This window comes from Pelmatolapia mariae, linkage group LG10_11, assembly GCF_036321145.2.
Source record: "Pelmatolapia mariae isolate MD_Pm_ZW linkage group LG10_11, Pm_UMD_F_2, whole genome shotgun sequence".
Taxonomy (NCBI): Eukaryota; Metazoa; Chordata; class Actinopteri; order Cichliformes; family Cichlidae; genus Pelmatolapia; species Pelmatolapia mariae.
The window spans coordinates 23,737,641-23,756,879 of NC_086236.1; the positions used below are offsets into that span (position 1 = coordinate 23,737,641).

Consider the following 19,239-nt stretch of genomic DNA (forward strand, 5'->3'; position numbering starts at 1 on the left):
TTCAGTGCAACCTACATGCTCAACTCTGCTGCTCAACCCACAAATGCATTTTTTCTTACAAATGTGCCACCATTTAAGAGGAAATAGATCTTCCAGTGGTTTAAGATTTCTTGCCAAGAAGCATTGTTACAACAAAGAAATGCAAAAAACCACACTTTCCTTACTTTTTGTGCCACATTTAGAATAATAATATTCTTGTGCTTCATTATGAGTTATTAGTATAATTAGGCAGATTGGTGTATGGTGGTGAAGGTCCTGGGTTTTCCATCAGGTCAACTATGCAGCTACTTTCAGCTGCCCCCTTATTCACCAGGGGATGCCACAGTGGTAGCTTCGCATGTTTGATTGGGCAGATTTTTACGCCGGATACTCAGATTCCTCCAAGAATTGGAACTTCCCCTTGTTAGTAAAATGTGTAAACCACTACTCTATGGATCTTCTGAATGTGAGGTCAACTGGTAATTCTAAATTGAATGGCAGCCCATCCCAGGACGCATCTCATTTGCCCAATGACATTTGGGTTAGGCTCCAGCCCCCACACAACTTTAACCTGTGTAAACGTGGTTAAGAAAAAGGGTGGATGGATCATATAATTAGAAAAATGTCCTGAGGGATGCTACATCCTTACTTTAGGTTATGTTTTGGCACATTATTAAGACAAAGACCTATAATGAGTCTTGTGAGGGCTGATGGGTGTGTCTATAGGATTTACGTTTTATATGAATAATTCATACTTTTCCAGGAGCACATTTTCACAGTATTTTGGTAAGACCACCCTCAATTGTATAATGCTGCATTTTAAAGGATGTAATTCTAATCATTACCTTATTAATGCTGAAGACACAAAACTGGCCAACACACTCTTTTCCTGCCGTGTGCTGCACTCACCCAGCAGCTGTAGTTTTCAAAGAAAAAGCCTTTAATCAGATTTTAATCACTTGATATAAGCATTTGAGGATTTAGCAGTTTAAGACTCAATTTAGATATAGAATGAAGGCGTTTTATATAACAAGTCACCCTTTCCTTTTTTTGTTGCTGTTTGCCACACTTATCACACTAAAAATGACCTTTATCTCTTTATGCACCGAATAGTTAGAAATCCTACAATCCTCCAGCATCACTGCAATTTCTAGGTGTGGTGGAGCACGGTGCGTCACAGCTCAACTTTGTTTGTTCCTTGTCTGACTCACCCCAGCTTTCAGTGCATTAATGCAGTTAGGCAGTTGCAAATGGTACAGTGAGGTTTATGACTGCCTACCATCACAGTCAGCAGCCCCAGTGTTCAGAAACTCTCGAATCTCTGCCTTCGGTGGCTGTTTATGACCCATTACTAAGAGAACTGATGACTCAGTCCCTGTGTTGGGCGAGTAGCCCTTCAAGCTTATGCAGGCTTAGCGTGGACAGATATCAGACATGGAAAATTTTCTAAAAGAAAAAAAAGGGGGGACAAAATTCTAAGAGAAGTTCATTTTCTTTTTTATTTAAAAAAAACACGCACAATTAAAACATTATAAAAAACACATTAAGCTTATTCAACCTATGGGAGAACGTTGTCTTTGTTGACTAATCTGATGCTTTGAGGCAAGACTAAGCGTCATCTACTGTATGAAAATACTGTATCAAAATAAGAATAGTCTTCCCACACTGAGCCATAGGAATTCCAAGACACCAGTTAATGCTGCTGCTCAGCACACCTGATTTTAGATGCCGATTTGTGTTTCGTCTGAGAATCTGTCACTAACCGAGCTTTACAATAACTTCGGAGGCCTGCCTCTTTCCTCAGTGACACACGGAGGGGTGAGAAGGTGTGTCTGAATCATAGCATCCAGTGTTGATATGAGAATGTAGGTCATGTAGGGGGGGAGACAGTGATTGTATAGAGTGATGGAGAAAGCCATCATGTGTGCAGTTGATCTACTATCAAAGTTTGAAACCCATGATGATACTTCTGCTGTTAACCAGAAGAAAGCGCAATCAGATGAGACCTTCAGTTTAATCATGCACAGGTTGAAAAAGATTTCTACTTATATTTATATAAACTTTAAAAAAAAAAAAAAAAGTGTGTGTGTGGGGTGGGGGGTGGGGTGGGGGGCTGAATCGAAAGTGCCGCCGGCACAGTTCAAACATTCTTACACAAAAATGAGGTTTCATCTTATTTCTCTAATATCTTTATTACTCAGCTGCCACATGGAGGAGATAAATGTGCAAATATTTCCTTTTTCCTCATCACTAATAAAGTATGAAATAGATAAAGTAACCCGAGTATAATGCAATGGAAAAATAAATATTTCTGTGGAAGAGAGCTGGCCAGGGGATTCCTTTGCTTTTGCACAGGCTGGGTAGAGAAGGAGCTGCGTAAATAACCATGAATATTTGCAGGTCTGATCACTCAGAGTACAACAGCACTAAAAACAGTGGCTTTGTTACCCCCGAAAGAAAGAATACACCACTTTTACCCTTTAAAAACAGCACCCAACTCTATCTAAATAACAGTGCTGAAGAGAAGACCCAAGCGAGAAGAAGCTGGGGAAAGACATTTCCTTTCACATTCACAGACCAAGGACATTGAAAGGGATATTACTATGGTAATCTATTCTCCGTCTGCTCCCAGGGCGTCAAATACTGCTGTTGTGTCAAAACCACCAGTGTCTCAAAGAAATGCAAAGAGGTGGAGACAGTGTAGTGATGGGTTATGGAAACCAGTCTACCACTCAAATACAAAACAGTTTGGGTCTTATGGACCGCTTGGAGTCGCATTTAAACACAGCAGGTAAACTTTTCTTCTTCAACAAGCAGGTGTAAACAACAATCTTTTTCCTAACCAAGCAGTTTTTGGTGTTCAAATCTCACCAGCAAGTAAAAATTGAAAGAAAACAAAGTGAAATACAATGAAGCACCCAAATGTGACATAACCCCGTCTCAAGACAACATCTGTACAAAGCCAAGAACAACAGCAGTATTTTATGCCCTGGGATAAGAACGTGTTGCCATTTTAATTTACCCACTTCTTCCTAATATTGCTAGTCCTCAGTTGAGGAGAGCACAACCAGATGGAAGTCTGCGCTGCTAATGAGAAAAGTTGACATCAGATACCTTAAGTGATTCTGCACCTGTGGCTGTGACCACTACCACAACAGTTTTGCTGATTTACTCAGTGAAAAAGAAATAAAAATAAACAAAACAAAACCACAGATATCTATACGAGCACCATTTTTTTGGCATCTCCACATCCTTCTTTGGTGACCAGGAGCAAGAAAGGTTGCTGGAGGGAAGAAGGGGACTTTATATAGTGTTTAAAGTTCTGGACGTGAAACCACAGGATGAGGAGGAAGAAGACCAGAGCCGTGTCGTAAGGGCTCTTCCAGAGAAGCAGTAAGGCCGAGGTGAGTTAATCCAGTAGGAGAGGGTCCGTGTTGAACAGAAGCTCTGTTGACCAGGGAAGAAAAAAGAAAATCCGTGGCAACATTTTATGAGCACCGGCTATGAGAGTCATAATCAGTCTTTAGATAAAAAGAGAAATCATATTTATATATTATATATACACACAAACAAATTCGTATAAAAAGAAAAAGAATAATCCCTGATGTGTTACTCATGTTTTACAGTTCTTTCATTGAGGTTTGGAAAAAAGGGGATGGGTGAGGGGCGACGTGTCAGTGACTCCAGCCCATAAGGTGGCTGACACGGGCTTTCTCAGTCATACGGCGTACCCGTCCTGAGCGGGACATGCCCAGGTTTAGAGGGTCGTCTTTCGACCCATGGCCATCATCCTCCGAGTCGTCTCCGTATCGAACTGTCCTGCGGCCCTGGTTTCGTGTGTTGACCCGCCGAGACTTACACTGGCTGCTTCTCTGGCTGCTAGCTGCTGCTGGAGCTGCTGCTGCTCGTGTCTGCACCTCAGAGTTGTTATCATCCTCGTCCTCTGGCTCCTCCTCTTCCTCTTCTTCCTCCTCTTCTTCTTCTTCTTCTTCCTCCTCCTCCTCATCATCTTCTTCCTCCTCATGTTTTACATCCACCTGTTGCTGCTGCTCCTTCTCTTCCTCCTCCTCCTCCTCCTCCTCCTCTTCTTCTTCCTCGTCCTCCTCTGCCTCTTCCTCCTCCTCTTCCTCCTCCTCATCATCCTCCTGCTCCTCTACCTTAAGCTGCAGTCGTGCTCGTTTAGGTTCCTGTGCCTCTGTGTCCTCTCCTCCTTTGTGTCTCCTCTTTCCTGAGGCTGCCACCTTACCCTTAGCTGAGAGGCGTACTGACAGGCAGGGGGCTTTGCTGTAGTCGTGATCTCCTCCTCCCTCCACGTACTTTTCCATCTCAGAGTCAGAGCTGTTGTCGCTGTCAGACGATGAGGAGGAGGAGGAGGAGGAGGAGGACGACGAGGACGAGGTGGAGGACGACTCCAACGAGGAGCTGTTGGATCCTGACGCCTCCTCTTCATCGTCGGACTGCGACGTTTCTCGCAAGTGCCGTTGTCTGGAGCCGTTACTTAGGTGCAAGTTATTCTGGTGACCTGATGGAAAACGAGAGGGCGGCGGGTCATTTCTGCACCGTAACTTTGCAGAAACACTGAAAAGGGAAAACGTGCAAGCTTTTTAGTTACTGCTCGCAATACCTGATTTCTTCACAGGAGTTGCTTGACTGCGGGTCACCCGATGTGGTCCTTGATTTCTGCTCCTGACACTCGTCCCTGAAGTTGGGGAAGAAGGCTGGACGTCCTCTTCCTCTGCTACACTACCGCTTTGCTGAGCTAAAGAAAAAAAAAAGACACAATGCAATTATCCATCAGAAAAGCTGAGAGTACAGAAGCAACTAATCACATTAGAAGATACTAGAAGCTTTTAGCAGGGGTGAATGTATGTAAGTCAGATAACACCATCAAAAATAATGCAGAGAGCCTGAATGTCGTTTGTTATATTCACCATTTTGTTGGGATGCTAACCTCGATATTACCTAACTAACACTAAACAAAGTAGAGCCAAATGGACAAATTGAAATGGTGACCTGTTTTATAAGTGGAAAAATATACTTTGTTTGCCATTCCTACCATTTCTCTTCAGTTTCTCTGAAAACTGATTTTTTTGTCTTTTGTTTGGTAGCGTTTTCATATTTTCCTTTTTTCATGTCCCCAAGCTTTCAAAACTCCTTGATTAACATGGATATTTCATTAATTCTTCCATCCTGGTTTATTTTCCATGATTTGCTGACCTGCTACAGATTTAGTGACGATATAAATAGATAAATACTCGCTTGTAGCATGTTCCTAAAACTAAAAGCCAAGTTTACACAAACCTTGGATTGATCAGTATCCACACAGCGTCACCACCACATGCTAAAGGTGGGAAAAGTTGCCTGCATCACTCAGGCGGGAGATTTTATTGGCTGACTGACACCTCTAGGCTTGCATGGCCGTGCTGAGTAGGGCTTTCCCCTCACAGTTGATGTTTGCTGGACAAAGATTTGGGGCAGAACCACTCATTGTTTGTTTGCAGTTTGTTCAATAAACTAAATTTTCCAGACATTTCTAAAAGACGGGATTCTCAATATGCACCTTTGGTCAGCTTTTCTTGCGCTGTGTCGCGTGTTACCTCTGTTGAGATGTGCCTGTATTAATCGTTACAGCTTTATGATGCAGAATTTGATTTAAAATGACAATTTTTAACTCTCTTAATTGGGGGAAACAAACATTCTAGCAGAAACAGAAATTGTTTTTAGCATAGCATAACTAACAGCAAACGGTCACCACTTCCAACAACAGTAAAAAGTGATGCAGGATAAAGAAAAGAGGGCAGAATCTGCTGTTTGGAGCATTTTTGGCCTTGGGGAAAAAAAGAAGAAAAAAAAGAGAAAGGAGAGAATTGCTTTTTGCATCACATCAACTTTTGCTTAATGCGTTACTCAAGACTAACTGACGTCTTTCCAAATGAATAATTTGTGCCACAAAGTTTGGAAGGAAAAGCGCAAACAGAGTTTGTTTCAAAGCTGCACTTCCCAGCTCTGCTGCAGGAAGCATCAACAGTAAGAAGCCTTATATTGACTTCAGTGTCATTACATGTGACCTCAGAGTGGAACCAGCAGCTCCTTGTTCCACACATGCCAGTTTTGTTGAAAGATTATTTTTTGTTTCAGTTGTGTAATTTTTTAGTTTATCAAGAAATTTATGTTTCTACATTCTATCCAGTCCTGAAGAACAAGTCACTGTAAAGCTATGTGAAGACACAATTATGAAAAAAAAATGTGTGTTATTATTATTATTTTTTTTTTTAAAGGTAATATGTCATGAAACTGCAAGGCTTCTAAAATACTGGTATATAAATGTTCAGTCATACTGCCCCTGCTACTATATAATAAGTTGTTTAAATAAAAGTGTTTATTGACACTGAGCTGAAAAAAAGAAAAAATGACACTGATGTTACGCTTTGATTCACAGGAAACAAACATCTGTTAAGTTTTGATACAAACAACCTCTGCAGCTTTTCATTGGATTAAAACCAAACTGAGGTCATTCTGGTTTTTGAAGAGTAAGAGCTATTACTTTAACCAACTCTAAGAGCAGCTCACTGCACGAGTCTACGCAGCAGATGGATCTATAAAGCACAGAAAGCCACAACAGTGCAGACGTACCTTTATGTGATCTCTGAGAACGATTCTTTGTTGAGGTCTGGGATTTTTTGGGCTTTGATGCCTTCCCTGACTTGTGCTTTCCTTTTGAGCTGGGCAGGAGAGGGGAACAAGAAAGAAGCAACAGTTCAGAAATATTGTTAACAACACAATAATAAATATAAACAACGACAGGGTGCCTGCAACTTTCAGCAGTTTCTGGAATAGTTTTTCCAACCACGACACCTTGAAATGATATTAAAGAGAAAACATTTCTTTATTTCAGTAGGGTACTTCTGAGATGCTTTCAGAAGCTGCAGACACTTTGATGGCCCAGAGTGAAAAATATAATCTGATAACACGGTGCGTCTAGGTTTGTGAATGTGGCCGAGTACCTGTGGGATGGACTATTAGGTGGCGAGCTGCCTCCGTTGTGCAATCTGTTCCTGTAAGTGAGATGTTGACGAGCCCGCCGTTCGTTCTGAATGGCCGACTTGTAGTCAGAAATGATGGAGATGATGTGTTTTTCAAAGAAGGCCGACAAGCTGAGGGTCATGGTATAGATCTAGAAATAAAAGAACGCGATACGTAAATGCTAAACCAAAGCTTTCTCAGACTGCACCTATAATAACAGCATTTTTACAGAATGTTTTATTTCTCAGTGAGCTACTCACCTGTGACTTCTTGTTAGGAGTGTATGCTTTAGAGTTGCTGAAAATGAGGCGGATGTCTTTGGCAAACTCCATCGGATTTTCATAGTTTCCTACTGCCAGTGTCTCTGACACTGTACCCAGATCCATGGGAGTGTCAATGATGTCTCGATAGTCCTGAACGAAAACAAAGAGAGCAGAAATGCTGAAGAACACAGCGATTCACCTGAATGCAACTTCTAGTTTTACACTTGCAGCATACACTGCAAATGCTACTTTGAGCTGTAAGAAGTGTCTGGCATGTGTGGTCTTATTTCAAATGGAGGTTTATCCTGATTGTTTTACCGGATATTCAAAGAGATCCACAGGCTGCCTGAAAGGTTCGGAATTCGTGGAAGCTGTCATTCGACGCAACAGCTCTCGACATTGACCTCGCCAGGCTTTCGGATCCAGAACCACACCACGTTTCTTAGAATTTGCAGTGCCTCCCTGGCAGAGACAAAATGAAAGTCACTGAGACTGGGACAACAGCTGGGAGGTTAAAAATCCTGTCAAATATCAACTGCTGCCTTACCCGGTGACCTGTAGATGTTCCTGGAGTGTCTGAATCTACGTCCAAGTCAACCTGCAAAAAAACAAAACAAAAAAAAACACATAAAAATCCATGTTTCCATTTGCTTTTTGGGACATGTGAATGTGATGCAGTGATCTCCAGCTGGGATAGCCTATGTTTCCTTTTCATTTCCAAACCAAGCAACAAACAAAGGCAACGTCTACATCAGGTCATTAATGGATTACTGGATAACAAATACAGTTAGCTTCCTAAGCTAATCTCTAGCGCAATGGTTCAAATCACATCCTAAAATAAAGTAAGTAATTTTGTAGGAAACATGAAACATTAAAGACCTCATTTTCCTTTCTACTGACTTTTTCAGTGATCTGCAGGAATCCTACAGTCAGTCTAATAATACAAACCACACAAACACAGAAACACTTGTGCAACACCCACCTCAGCTTCACTGCTGACTTCAGACTTCAGTTTACGATACAGATCCAAGATGTCGATGCAGCTTTGGTCCCTGAAGGAGGCAGCGGGATCAAGGCATCAGAAATGTTTGTTTTCATCATGGTCACTCCACTGTTAAAGCATCGGTGAATTTAACATAGCAGAAACTCTGTCAAGTCTTACCCGATATAGTGAAGGAGAACATCAGTCACCACCTTGGCAGCTGCTACAATGGGGCTTTGAGGTTCATTGAAAGTGCGGGCATTGTGTTCGATGTAACGCACCTCCCACATTAATGCAGAGATCCGCCTGCAGCAGAGGAACGCATCAGTGGTTGAAACTCAGACGTTAACACACCAGGACTTTGAATTCATAGAGAAGGAGTGCATGATGCTTCACCTGTAAAAGCGATTCTCCAGACGTGTGCGGATGGTGCTGAGGTCAGTGGGGTAAGCCACTACGGTGCAGTACAGAGGGTAGTCCTGCAAATTTACCGGTAATGCGAACGCCTTGGCTACATCTGGGGAACAAACACAAATAAAATCAAACCTAGCAAAGGTCAGGAAAACAAGGTCAGATTGTACTTTACCGCAAAGCTTCATCAATCCTTTTGGGAGGCATACCCAGTGTCAGAAGCTGATCGATGCCATGAATGACTCGCTCACATTCTTCATCTCGCGTATGAGCCCCCCATTCACCTTCCTGAGGCTCATAGAGTAGAGCTTTCAGCTCCTCTTCTGCCACCTCCACACCATCACCAACCTGCTCTGGCAAAGCAGCTGATGGAGCCACAAAGGTGTCAGAATATTAAACAGCAGTTAGTAACCAAGAAAAAAAGGAGAGAAGTAAAATACTTTTTTTTGGTAGTTAAAAGTTACACTGCAGGCTATAAAGAATTCTCTGGGTTAAAATTAATGGAACAGAGTGCAATAAAAACACAAACAGTGTTACAGTGACAAGAGATTTTGTTACCATTTTGCTACTGAGAGAAAATGGGATAATAAATCTGTGCTGACCGAGAAATACAAGCAATGTAAAAATTTCCATTTATACGAGCCTGCCATTCAGAATGAACTACTAGATGTCAGTATGATGTTATTTGAAAAGGACTTTGGGGAGGTTTTAAATTTCAGGTACAGTCTAGATCGCTACCTGTTAAAACTGCCATGGCTCCTAATTAACAAACTACAGAAAACAAATGACTGCAGGAAACAATATGTAAAGAGTGTAGGTGGGTGCTGGCATTATTTATATGCAACTCAACAGTGTGTGTATAATGTCTCCCTGTTATTTCTATGGTTATTCCAACAAGGACACGGAAATGAAGGGCAGACAATGTTTTTGTTGAGGGTTTCTACCCCGCTGTTAGATGAATGAGATCAAATGTCTTTCTTTTCAATAGAAATGCCATAATGTGCAGTATTTCACTTTTATTGGGTACAATTATGTTTGACTTTTTTCGGCGTCTTTTATCTTCTGTAATAGAGCGACATATTTCAAAATAATACACACATTTCAATAAATATTACTGACCTTCCTCAGGAATAGGCTCCATATCCCAGGGACTCATTTTCTCCCGCTCACCGTTATCCCATCTGATGAAACAAATGTGATAATATGCCACTAGATCATGCTGTGTATGAGATTAGAGATGCTTATCTGATTTTACTGTGGAGAAGGTGACATGAAGCCAGCAAAAAATAAATTAAAAAATTACAGCGAGCTCTGCTCACACACAGACGTACTTTACTGCGTAGCACTGAAACAGGCTGTCGGGATACTCCGGCTGCAGGGGCTCTTGATCCTCCACAGAGCCGAACCACCAGGCGTCGTCAATGATGCTGCGGAACCTCATGCCTGAACAGAGGATCAAACGGATGTGACGGACAGTCCTTAAAACTTTACGTGAGCAGTAAATATAGGAAGGAGACTGCTGGGGAGTGACTAACCAGGTTGCCAGTTGTGCTCTTTAGCCTCGTTGTAAAACTGCTGCAGTACCAGAAAATCAATGACATCAGGCATGTCATGATACCTGGGGAGTGGGGGAATGAAAAAGTGGTCAAATACATGTGTTCACAGTCATTTATTACATTGAATATACAAGTATTGCGCATGCTCACTTTAAGGAGAAAGACTCATTGGTCATTTTCCCTGAGACTGGGTCCAAGAACGCCACTTTTAGGCAGCAGAGGGTAGGAGGTCCCACTTCATACTTAATTCCAACCACTTTCACAGATTCCTGATCCTGAGGCGGAAGAAGAGAAAAGGAGGTCAATGCAGCTGGACAAACTCCTGTAAGGAAGGATTACTGTGGCATTCTGAATATTGTGTTTCAAGAGATTCAAGTTGTTTTCATTTACAAAAACAGCAGCAGATTGTGGTGAACTAGTGGGGTTAAAGGGGGACTCAGCAGAGAGCTTAGAGGTTTGCCAATTTTTGCTCATGTCTAACTGCAGTGCAAAGTGAGTGAGACCACTGGGTTACCGCTTTCAGGTGGTTACAAAAATTGGCTGCCGTTTTCAGGCTCTCCAAACAGCCTGGGCACTAATGGAGCACGCCGGGGCCGATACACAGCACTTGCTATTATATAAAACTGTGCCTCACCCTGAGGTTGAGTCTGTTCCACGGCTGCTTCTGAGGGTTGATGCTGTAAGCCTTAGCTCTGCGAACAGCCCGGACGTAAGCCTGATGGCCCTGTTTGAAGTAGATGAGCTGGAGGAGGACAGGAGAATCATGATTTTAAAAAGTGTGATGTAACATGTATTTCCTGTTTGACATTAGGAGCATCAGTCCTTACTTCATCTCCCATTTGTGGAACAAAAGGAGAGCGGCGGGGGACAGTCTCCATAATCCAAGATGGCGGCAGCCACTCCTCCGCATCAAGTCCACCCAGAGAGGATGTGGGTTTCTGAGTGTATATGATTTATTACATGTTAAAGTACATACTCGTGCCATGTTGTGTGACAACTAGCAAAATGTGCTTTTACTCTGAATACTGCAGCTGCAGGTGGCTCACTTGTTTGGTCTCCTTGGACTTCTTCTTCCTCTTCTCTTTTTCCCTCGTCTTTGCCTCCTTGGCTTCGTCATCTCCTTCTTCTTCCTCAGAGCTGCTGTAATCTGGAGGCTGTACAGGTCTCCTGGTAGGTCGCTTTGGCGGCTGCAAATTGATCCCAGCATCCGCTGTCCAATCAGAATATTCACTGGAGGAATCGCTGAGAATCAAAGCGGGGTATCGTCAGGCAGGTGATCGGACTATATTTTGAAAATTCTCCTCGATCAGTGTGTTTATTTACCTGGAGCTGCTTTCACTCTGCCACCGAGCATCACCATCTGAAGATGCATCGGTTTGCTCCACCTGTTCTTCTGCCTGCTAACAAAAATACATCCAAAACCTTCAGTATAACATGAATGACTGCTAATAGTTAGCACTTGTTTCTGATTTTATTCCTGTTTACTAAGTGACTTTATAGCACGGTAACTTTAAAAATCAAGCAGAACAATGTGAATCATACTTCTCCATCACTCTCTGAGTCCATCTGGCTGTTAGAGGTACGTCGGTTGCTGAGATTTCTACTCCTGGTTCCAGGACGCCGGATTTGAGCTGACCGGGTTTGATAGGCGTGGCGCTTATGAGTTTTCTTCGTGGGCCGCAGGGAGCGCAGGCGTGAAGACAAGAGATCGCTCTACGAAACCCAAAATATCAGGAATGAATTAGCACATGTGGGATTTCTGACATAACAATAGTGACGCAGAAAATAGCGTACCTTAGGTGCACAGGTTACTGGTTTCTTCTTCCTCTCAGCGTTGTATAGAGAACATTCAATGTCACCTTTAGCTTGTCTGCACTCCTCTGAAACTCTTAAAAATAAATTTAAAAAAGCATTATGAATTTAAAATTCCTATAAAAAAAAGATCTCCTTGCTTTAAAATCAAATCTTTCTATGCAATCCCCTTAAAACTAATCTAATTCCCTTCATCCTCCTCACCTGAATATCCCCTGCAGCACTTCATTAACCACCACTCTGCGGCTCCAGGCCAGCAGGTCCCTCTCGGTGGCCACCTGACTGGGAAGGGCGTTATGCTGCATTTGCCACACCCCATCCACCTGCCCACTTCTGCGAGGTGCAACAACTGGAGAGGAGGGCACCGCCTCTGCGCCTTCACCAGCTGAAAACAAGATTATATTTGTTTTCTTTTAAATATAATTACAGGTTACTGGGGACAAACTCCACTTTTGGAAGAACTTGACAAAAAATGTTTATGTTCAGAGTTTTGCAAAAATAGTAGAATTTCACAAGTATAACCTCAGCCACTGAGGAAGAGCCAACAATTTTCTCTTCGATTTAATTTAAGTTTATTTATATAGCACCAAATAAAACGAAGCGTCGCCTCAAAGCGCTTTATATTGTACGGTAAAGCCCCTGCAATATTGGAGAGAAAACCCCCAAAAATCAGGCGACCACTTGGCAAACAGTGGGAAAATAAAAACTCCCTTTTAACAGGAAGAAACCTTCAGCAGAATCAGGCTCAGGGAGGGGCGGCCATCTGCCGTGGCCGGTTCTGGGAGAGGGGTGGGACACAGGACAAAAGACACTTAAAGTTTTGGGAAAAAACTTCAATCATTTTGAGTAAAAAAAAACCACACCTTCTTCCCCTTCTTCCTGCTGCTCTGCATTCTGACGCTCATCTTGTTCATTCTGCAGCTGTCTGATGAGATTGTCCAACGGGCTTTCTCCATTTTCTGCCGTTTGCTGGCCAAGAACCTGCTCAACCAACTCTCCATCATCTAAGTAAAGCAAGGAGAAATCAAGCATCAAACACCATCTGTCACTTCTTCTGAATTTTCACCTGTGAATCTGTGCTTACTGTTAGCCATGTATCCCATCTGAGGTATTAGCTGCTCTTCCTTGCAGTTCTCCCGTCCAGGCACCAGGCGCTGGTAGTGAGGAGGATGAGGATTCCCGTCGACATCCACAAGGAAGGGTGGAGGCATGAGGTGTGGCGCCTGTTGCGTCTGCTCATCCAGGACGTAGTTATTAGAGTCACGGATAAGAGGGCGATAGTCCGTGTGGAAGAACATCTGGTCGGGAATCTGGAGGGGAACAAGAACAGCGCACCGCCACAGGGTGACACCGATTCTTATGATTAAAGAACAAAATGTGTAATCACAAATCCACTGTGCTGTCCAAATATTTATTCTAAATGTTCCTTTAAAAGTGAGGAAATGATAGGGGTGATTATTTTGGGTAAACAAGACTCAGCTAGCAGTTACCTTTTCATATGGTCTGCTGCAGCCAAAACCAAAGATGAGCAAATGGCCGTGTGAGTCAGTGCAGGCAAAATGCTGCCCATCTGCTGAGAACTTGCAGTCAAAAATAGCACCGTGGCCTTGGCCCTCAATCTGCAAACAAACATTTAAAATTGAACTTAAAGCTGGTGAAAAACAAAACATTGCTGGTAGGTAGGTGATGCTCGCTGTGGATCGGTTACCATGTTGAAGAAATTGCGGATCTTGACTCCTTTGGTTAGGTCCCAGATGTAAATGTTGCCATCGTGGCCGGCAGATAACATGATGCGGGAGTCAAATGGATGAGCCTCCAGCACAAACACCTCGTCGTCATGACCCTTGAACAGAGAGACAGCACAGACAATCAAGCAGGCCAATTTGCCATTTTACACCGAATGAACTGCAGATAATATCGGCTTCAGCTACTCACAGACAAAATGTGCAGCAGCTGTCCTGTGGATGTGCTCCACACTTTGAGCAGGTAGTTTGACACCGCTGTGATTACGGTGCTGTCAGTGCGGTCCCAGGCAACCATAGTCACCACCAGCTTAGCTTTGTCGTCCCCTGTGGCAGCAGTGCTCCTAAAAAGAACATCCCATCAGACGTGAAAAATGATAGCGGCAGAAGCGCCACCACTAAACACTACAAGTCTTCCCTCTCTTACCCTGGAAGCCTTGCAGCCATGTCTAAAGTGGTGCTCTTCCACTCCTGCTGCTGGTAATGCCAAATCTTCACCGTACCGTCGCGACTGCCGCTCACGAACCTTAGGCTGGACACACATACACAGTTATTCTTCACACACTTGTAAAACACACAAAAAATATTTGAAGTCCGTGCAGATTTGAGCAAGCACACTCACCTGTCACTGTTATTGCTGAACTGGACGACCACGACTTTATCCTAAAAGCACAAAAAGTAGGAAAGAATACAAGTTGTGTGAATGAAGCTTAAAAAGCACAACAGAGCGGACCAAGCAGGATGTAGTGACTGGATGCTGTTTCTTACCGTGTGAGCATCCATCTCAGAAACCTTCATAGGAGACTCAGCACCAAGATAGTAGACCCTGATCATATGATCAGTGCCTCCAGTAGCCATGAACATGCCACCTATTAACAGAAGAACACATTCAGTCTACAACAATGACCCTCACAGTGTTCTGCCATACTGTATATTAGTTAACTTGTAACCATTTCAAATGATGAAATGCTTTTCATTTTGCAAACACACTACCCTATTTTTTTAAACTGCAGGCAGCATTTATTCTGTCACTCAAATGAGATCCTCTTATATGCATCTGTTGAAGTTTGGCCTGGTTAAGTTAATATCTTATAAGCAACAAAAGTTTACCTAAAATAAGAGATGGAATTGATTTTCAACAGTCACAAAAGTAAAAATTTAAAAAAAAAAAAGAAATAATAAGTGCAGTTATTAACTGATCTGTGTTTGCTCTGCTAATCACAGCAGCTGAGATCATGTAACAACAAAATGTTGCCTGGCATGGAGATACACTTACCACTGCTGAAAGATGAAGTGGAGACTTGCACCCCGGGCCGTGAACGCTCCATAAACTTGACTGGCTGATCACTGAGGGGAAGGGAAAACAAAAAACAAAAAACAGAACCCGTGGTTATCTTCATGAAAACCACCAATGCTAAGCATGCTACATTAGACACCTCAATACTTACTTAAATTTCATGGTGAGCGAGTGCCACTTCCAGAAACACACCATGCCGTCTGCACCAGTTGATGCCAGGTACCGAGTTGTTCCTCTAGCTGCTGGGCAAAACTGGAGGGGGGAGAGAAGGAAAGTTGGTGTTGGTTAGTCACAGGGAAGGACTGTGCAGCATTTCACATAACAAGCCAGCAGCAGGCCCAGGTCAAGTGGTCAAGATAAGATGAAAGCATTAAGTAGATGAATTTGCTTTCAAACATTTAATTCCTGTATGATGTAGTCAAGTTTTTAGTTTTATTTGATACTTCAATTGTTGTAAAAGGACTCTGCACTTTCTTTTAAGTATCACCTGTATGGATGTGATAGACGCAGCATGAGCCTGCAGCACAGTGATGGGCGCACAGGTGCGTAAGCACCACACTCTGATGACTTTGTCACAGCTGGCAGAAGCAATGAGGCTGTTCTCGTGGTTGACAGCCATGTCACAGATCTCTGCTGAGTGGCCGCGGAGTGTTGCCAGGAGCCGGCCATCATCTGTGGCCCAGATTTTTACCAGGCAATCATCAGAACCCTAAAAACCAATCCGACAGCGACAAATTAATAAGACAGCTCCACTGGAAACCACCTTCGGCTGAAGCTCCATGTTGTGTTTTGGAAGAGTTCAGTAGTTACCTTAGATCTAGCACGACAACTGGAAGAACAACCGCTAAAATAAAATAGACAGGGATGGTGAAATAATAAGAAATTCTTACTCACCGTAAATATTCGACGACCGGTACGGTCAAAGGCCACACAGTAGACTGAAGAAAGGTGGCCAAGGATACGTTTGTGTATCTTCATGTGTTGGTAGGAGGAAGACGGCAGAACCTGGCCAAAACGACCTGTGCCTGTGGCCTGGCGAGCACCCATGATGGACACTTGATGTGAAACACATACGAACAATTAGTAGAAGCAACACACTGCCACTGAAAACTTAATACCACTGGTCTAAGTGCTTAGTGGAAATAAAAGGCATAAATGATATATTGTTGTAAAAATTCATTTTAAAAACAGTTTACACACCAACATTAGGAGAACTTCCATTGCTCACTGGAGGTTCTGGTGGACGTCCTCGGTGGAGTGCAGCGACAGCTGAGCCACTACATACCTTGTGGCTACAACCTATGTTAAAAACAGCGAGTTGAAGAATGAATGCCAAAAATAATGTACTATAGCCCCTTTACCATTAGTACCTACACGGATCGACTCGCCTCAGATTGACTGGTTTTCCATTACAATTGAGTACCACCTCATGTGCGTAGTAGCTGTTACAGCAACACGTCCGAGCGTCCCATGACATAATTAGTATGCAACACGAACACTACAACAAAGGTGGACGTCAAGGCAACAATATAGCTGCTGCTCAATCTGTGGCATTTCATCAGACTCGGGGACCACAGCATTGTTTTAGTTACCATTTCCCTCGTTGCCGGGTTTCAAAAATGGCGATTTAGATTTTCACGAACGAGACACTCTCATGACTCTTTGGGTGACGTCAATAACCTACCAATTGGTGGCATGCAGTCTGATGACGGCACATTTCAGTACCTGCTCAGATCGCTTGGAACCCTGGCCAAGTAGGTACTATTTTAGTACCTGGTACCAGGTACTAGGACCTAATGGAAAACCCTGAAAGCCGTGGTGAGTTGATCCGAGTAGGTACTAATGAAAAGCACAAAATAAATACATTTAAAAAAATCATAGAAAAACAGGAATATGCTCACTTTTGCTGGTGCGAAGCAAGGACTGTCTTCCCAGCCCCAGAAGGGTCTGGACTCCAGGAACACTAGGTGGGATCTCTTTTTCTATAAGTGGGCCTATCCGCTGGCAAATCCTGAGCAAATAGTCTGCAGGAATGTGCTGGTTCAACACCACCTGCACACATCAGCGATGGTAATTACATATTAATACAACAAATAACAAAACCACACACAATCACATCAAATGCATTGTTACGGGTGCTAAAATAAACTGTTACGTTAATTTAAAGGACTCTAGACAATGGCACAATCCTGAAAAACCAACTAAACTGAATTGATCAGCTAACTGATCACTGAAGAAACAACTTTTTTAAATGACCAACAACAGAACATGGTGAAACAAAATGTTCTGCATGCTGATAATGCACTGGTTACCACTGCAAATGAGAAAACAAAACAAAACACGAGCCTCACTTTCTGTAATTTAAGTTGATTATAACATTAACTGACTCATTTTCAATACAGGTAAGAAAGATCCAATCCAAACAGCTCTGCAATCACACATAAGTAGCCTGCAACTGTTTAATTTTCCTCTTCCTGTTTATTGCTGCCTGATATTATAATGTGTGCATGGTTTTGTCATGCAGATAGTTGGAAAACAATCAAGGGAACGGGAGGGAGAGGTAGAGAAAGAGGAGGGAGAGAAAAGCTTACAGCGAATCAAAAGAGCTTCTTGCTATTCTTCCGGTTCGCTCGCCAACGCAACTGCGATATCATTGGCTCCAAAAGAAGACTGACACAGCGCTGGATCTAGTTCAGCCTATCACTATCGGCTCTTATCTTCATTCTCCGCCCACTAGCCCACACAATAGCATAGCCTGTATATAGTTATTTATCAACAGGCCTGCACTAATATAGATTGTTAAATAGGTTAAAATAAATACAAACATGCTGAAAACACACCGTTTTGGTTGGTTAAAAGAATTAAAACGTTGACATCCCCGGAAAGGTTATTGTCAACCGAAAGCGGAATAAAAAAGATCCATATTATTAAAAAGTTATTAATGACTATTCACACTCACCCAATCTTGGAAGTTCCGTTTGTATTTCTTCCCGTCCCAACTCCATCGTTGCGGGACCAACTAAAGTTAAAAGAGACGATATCAGAGAGGACACAAAATTGCGAGGCTCGTCCCGGCAGGGAATCGCGCTCCTTTATCTAGCATCGATCAAAACTACTAAAAAGCTGGCCCCAAAATGCGTCAAGATGGGCATCACTACGGAAACCGCACATGAGAATAAACTCAGAAAGGTTCAGCTGAACCTACCTCATACTCCTCCAGCTCCTCGATCAGGATCTAACAACACAGAGACACAGTTAGCAACGGATGCTAACAAACCTACTTATTTAGACGATTTTTAACCAGTACGACTTGCTATTTTGTTCATCGTAGGGTATTACCTTTGCGGCTTTTTTACACGGTCCAGACTGCAGAAATCTGGCAATGAGGTAATAGAGTTCTGAAAAGAAAAACAGTAAATGAGCTTGGTACTAACTGATGTAGCTATTGAGCAGAGCTAGCGTTAGCCAGCTCCGGGCTGCGCTCGGTTAATTAGCTCGCTACCTGGCACACAACTGTAAACAGTGTAAATGCAAAATATTTAGTCGTGAATTAAAGCAGCGGTCAGTACTCACCAGCTTCGATTTGTGAACACTGTTCTCTTGCCATCACTTGGTAAGACAGGCGACATTAAGACAAACTGATGTTTTAGCTCGCTGGTTAGCCGCCGGCTAGCTAAGAGTAGCTAGGTGTGTGTAGCTAAAACAGGCTAGTGAATGGCCTCCTCTCGCAAGTTGTTCCCATACTATCCGCTGCTTTGGATTAGTGCCCTCTAGTGAATCAACACAGTACTGGACGGAGTGCTCTCTTCAGAAAGAATGAATCCATGTTACAAATAAAACTCGTTAGTTTCACATATTTTACACAAAAATTGAATGTTAATACTTTTCAGCGGTAAGACACAATTTTTCAGGATTAATAGTTTTTCAGTTTTAATATTTTAAAGGGTAAATGTATTCGTAAATGTTTTTTTTTTTTTTTTTTTTATTTCTTTTTTTGGGGGGGGGGGCACCAATGCTATTTTGTGAATAAAAATATTTGTGGTTTTAAATATATTGTTGTCAGTCAATATACAGTTGCAATTGTTGGAGCAATCTCACTGATCTTAATATATTTGGACATGGTAAGTTTTCTATCAGTTCATTTTCTAGTAGGTACAAATCAGTGACTGTAGAA

The 19,239-nt window shown here is 42.6% G+C and overlaps 1 protein-coding gene across 2 annotated transcripts; it reads right to left on the reverse strand.

The window, feature by feature from the left end:
• Window positions 1–1,481: 1,481 nt before the first annotated feature.
• On the reverse strand, window positions 1,482–18,995 carry brwd3 (bromodomain and WD repeat domain containing 3). 2 transcript variants are annotated; one of them, XM_063485733.1, is made up of 40 exons: window positions 18,639–18,995; window positions 18,405–18,463; window positions 18,271–18,300; window positions 18,025–18,084; window positions 16,967–17,117; window positions 16,266–16,364; window positions 15,960–16,120; window positions 15,553–15,774; window positions 15,217–15,317; window positions 15,045–15,115; window positions 14,537–14,637; window positions 14,391–14,431; window positions 14,196–14,300; window positions 13,962–14,112; window positions 13,735–13,869; window positions 13,517–13,645; window positions 13,111–13,336; window positions 12,890–13,030; window positions 12,231–12,411; window positions 12,009–12,102; window positions 11,757–11,927; window positions 11,538–11,611; window positions 11,261–11,456; window positions 11,042–11,152; window positions 10,849–10,956; window positions 10,365–10,489; window positions 10,194–10,276; window positions 9,990–10,101; window positions 9,778–9,839; window positions 8,868–9,023; window positions 8,644–8,764; window positions 8,428–8,553; window positions 8,248–8,317; window positions 7,813–7,863; window positions 7,584–7,727; window positions 7,263–7,415; window positions 6,984–7,153; window positions 6,613–6,701; window positions 4,604–4,738; window positions 1,482–4,501 (listed from the first exon to the last, which is right to left on the reverse strand). In XM_063485733.1, exons 1-40 carry the CDS (start codon window positions 18,670–18,672, stop codon window positions 3,654–3,656), a joined length of 5,397 nt encoding a protein of 1,798 aa, XP_063341803.1. In that variant the 5' UTR covers window positions 18,673–18,995; the 3' UTR covers window positions 1,482–3,653. The 2 variants fall into 2 exon arrangements, with proteins under 2 accessions (XP_063341803.1, XP_063341802.1); XM_063485732.1 differs by having other exon boundaries at window positions 11,538–11,614.
• Between the last annotated feature and the right edge of the window lie 244 nt (window positions 18,996–19,239).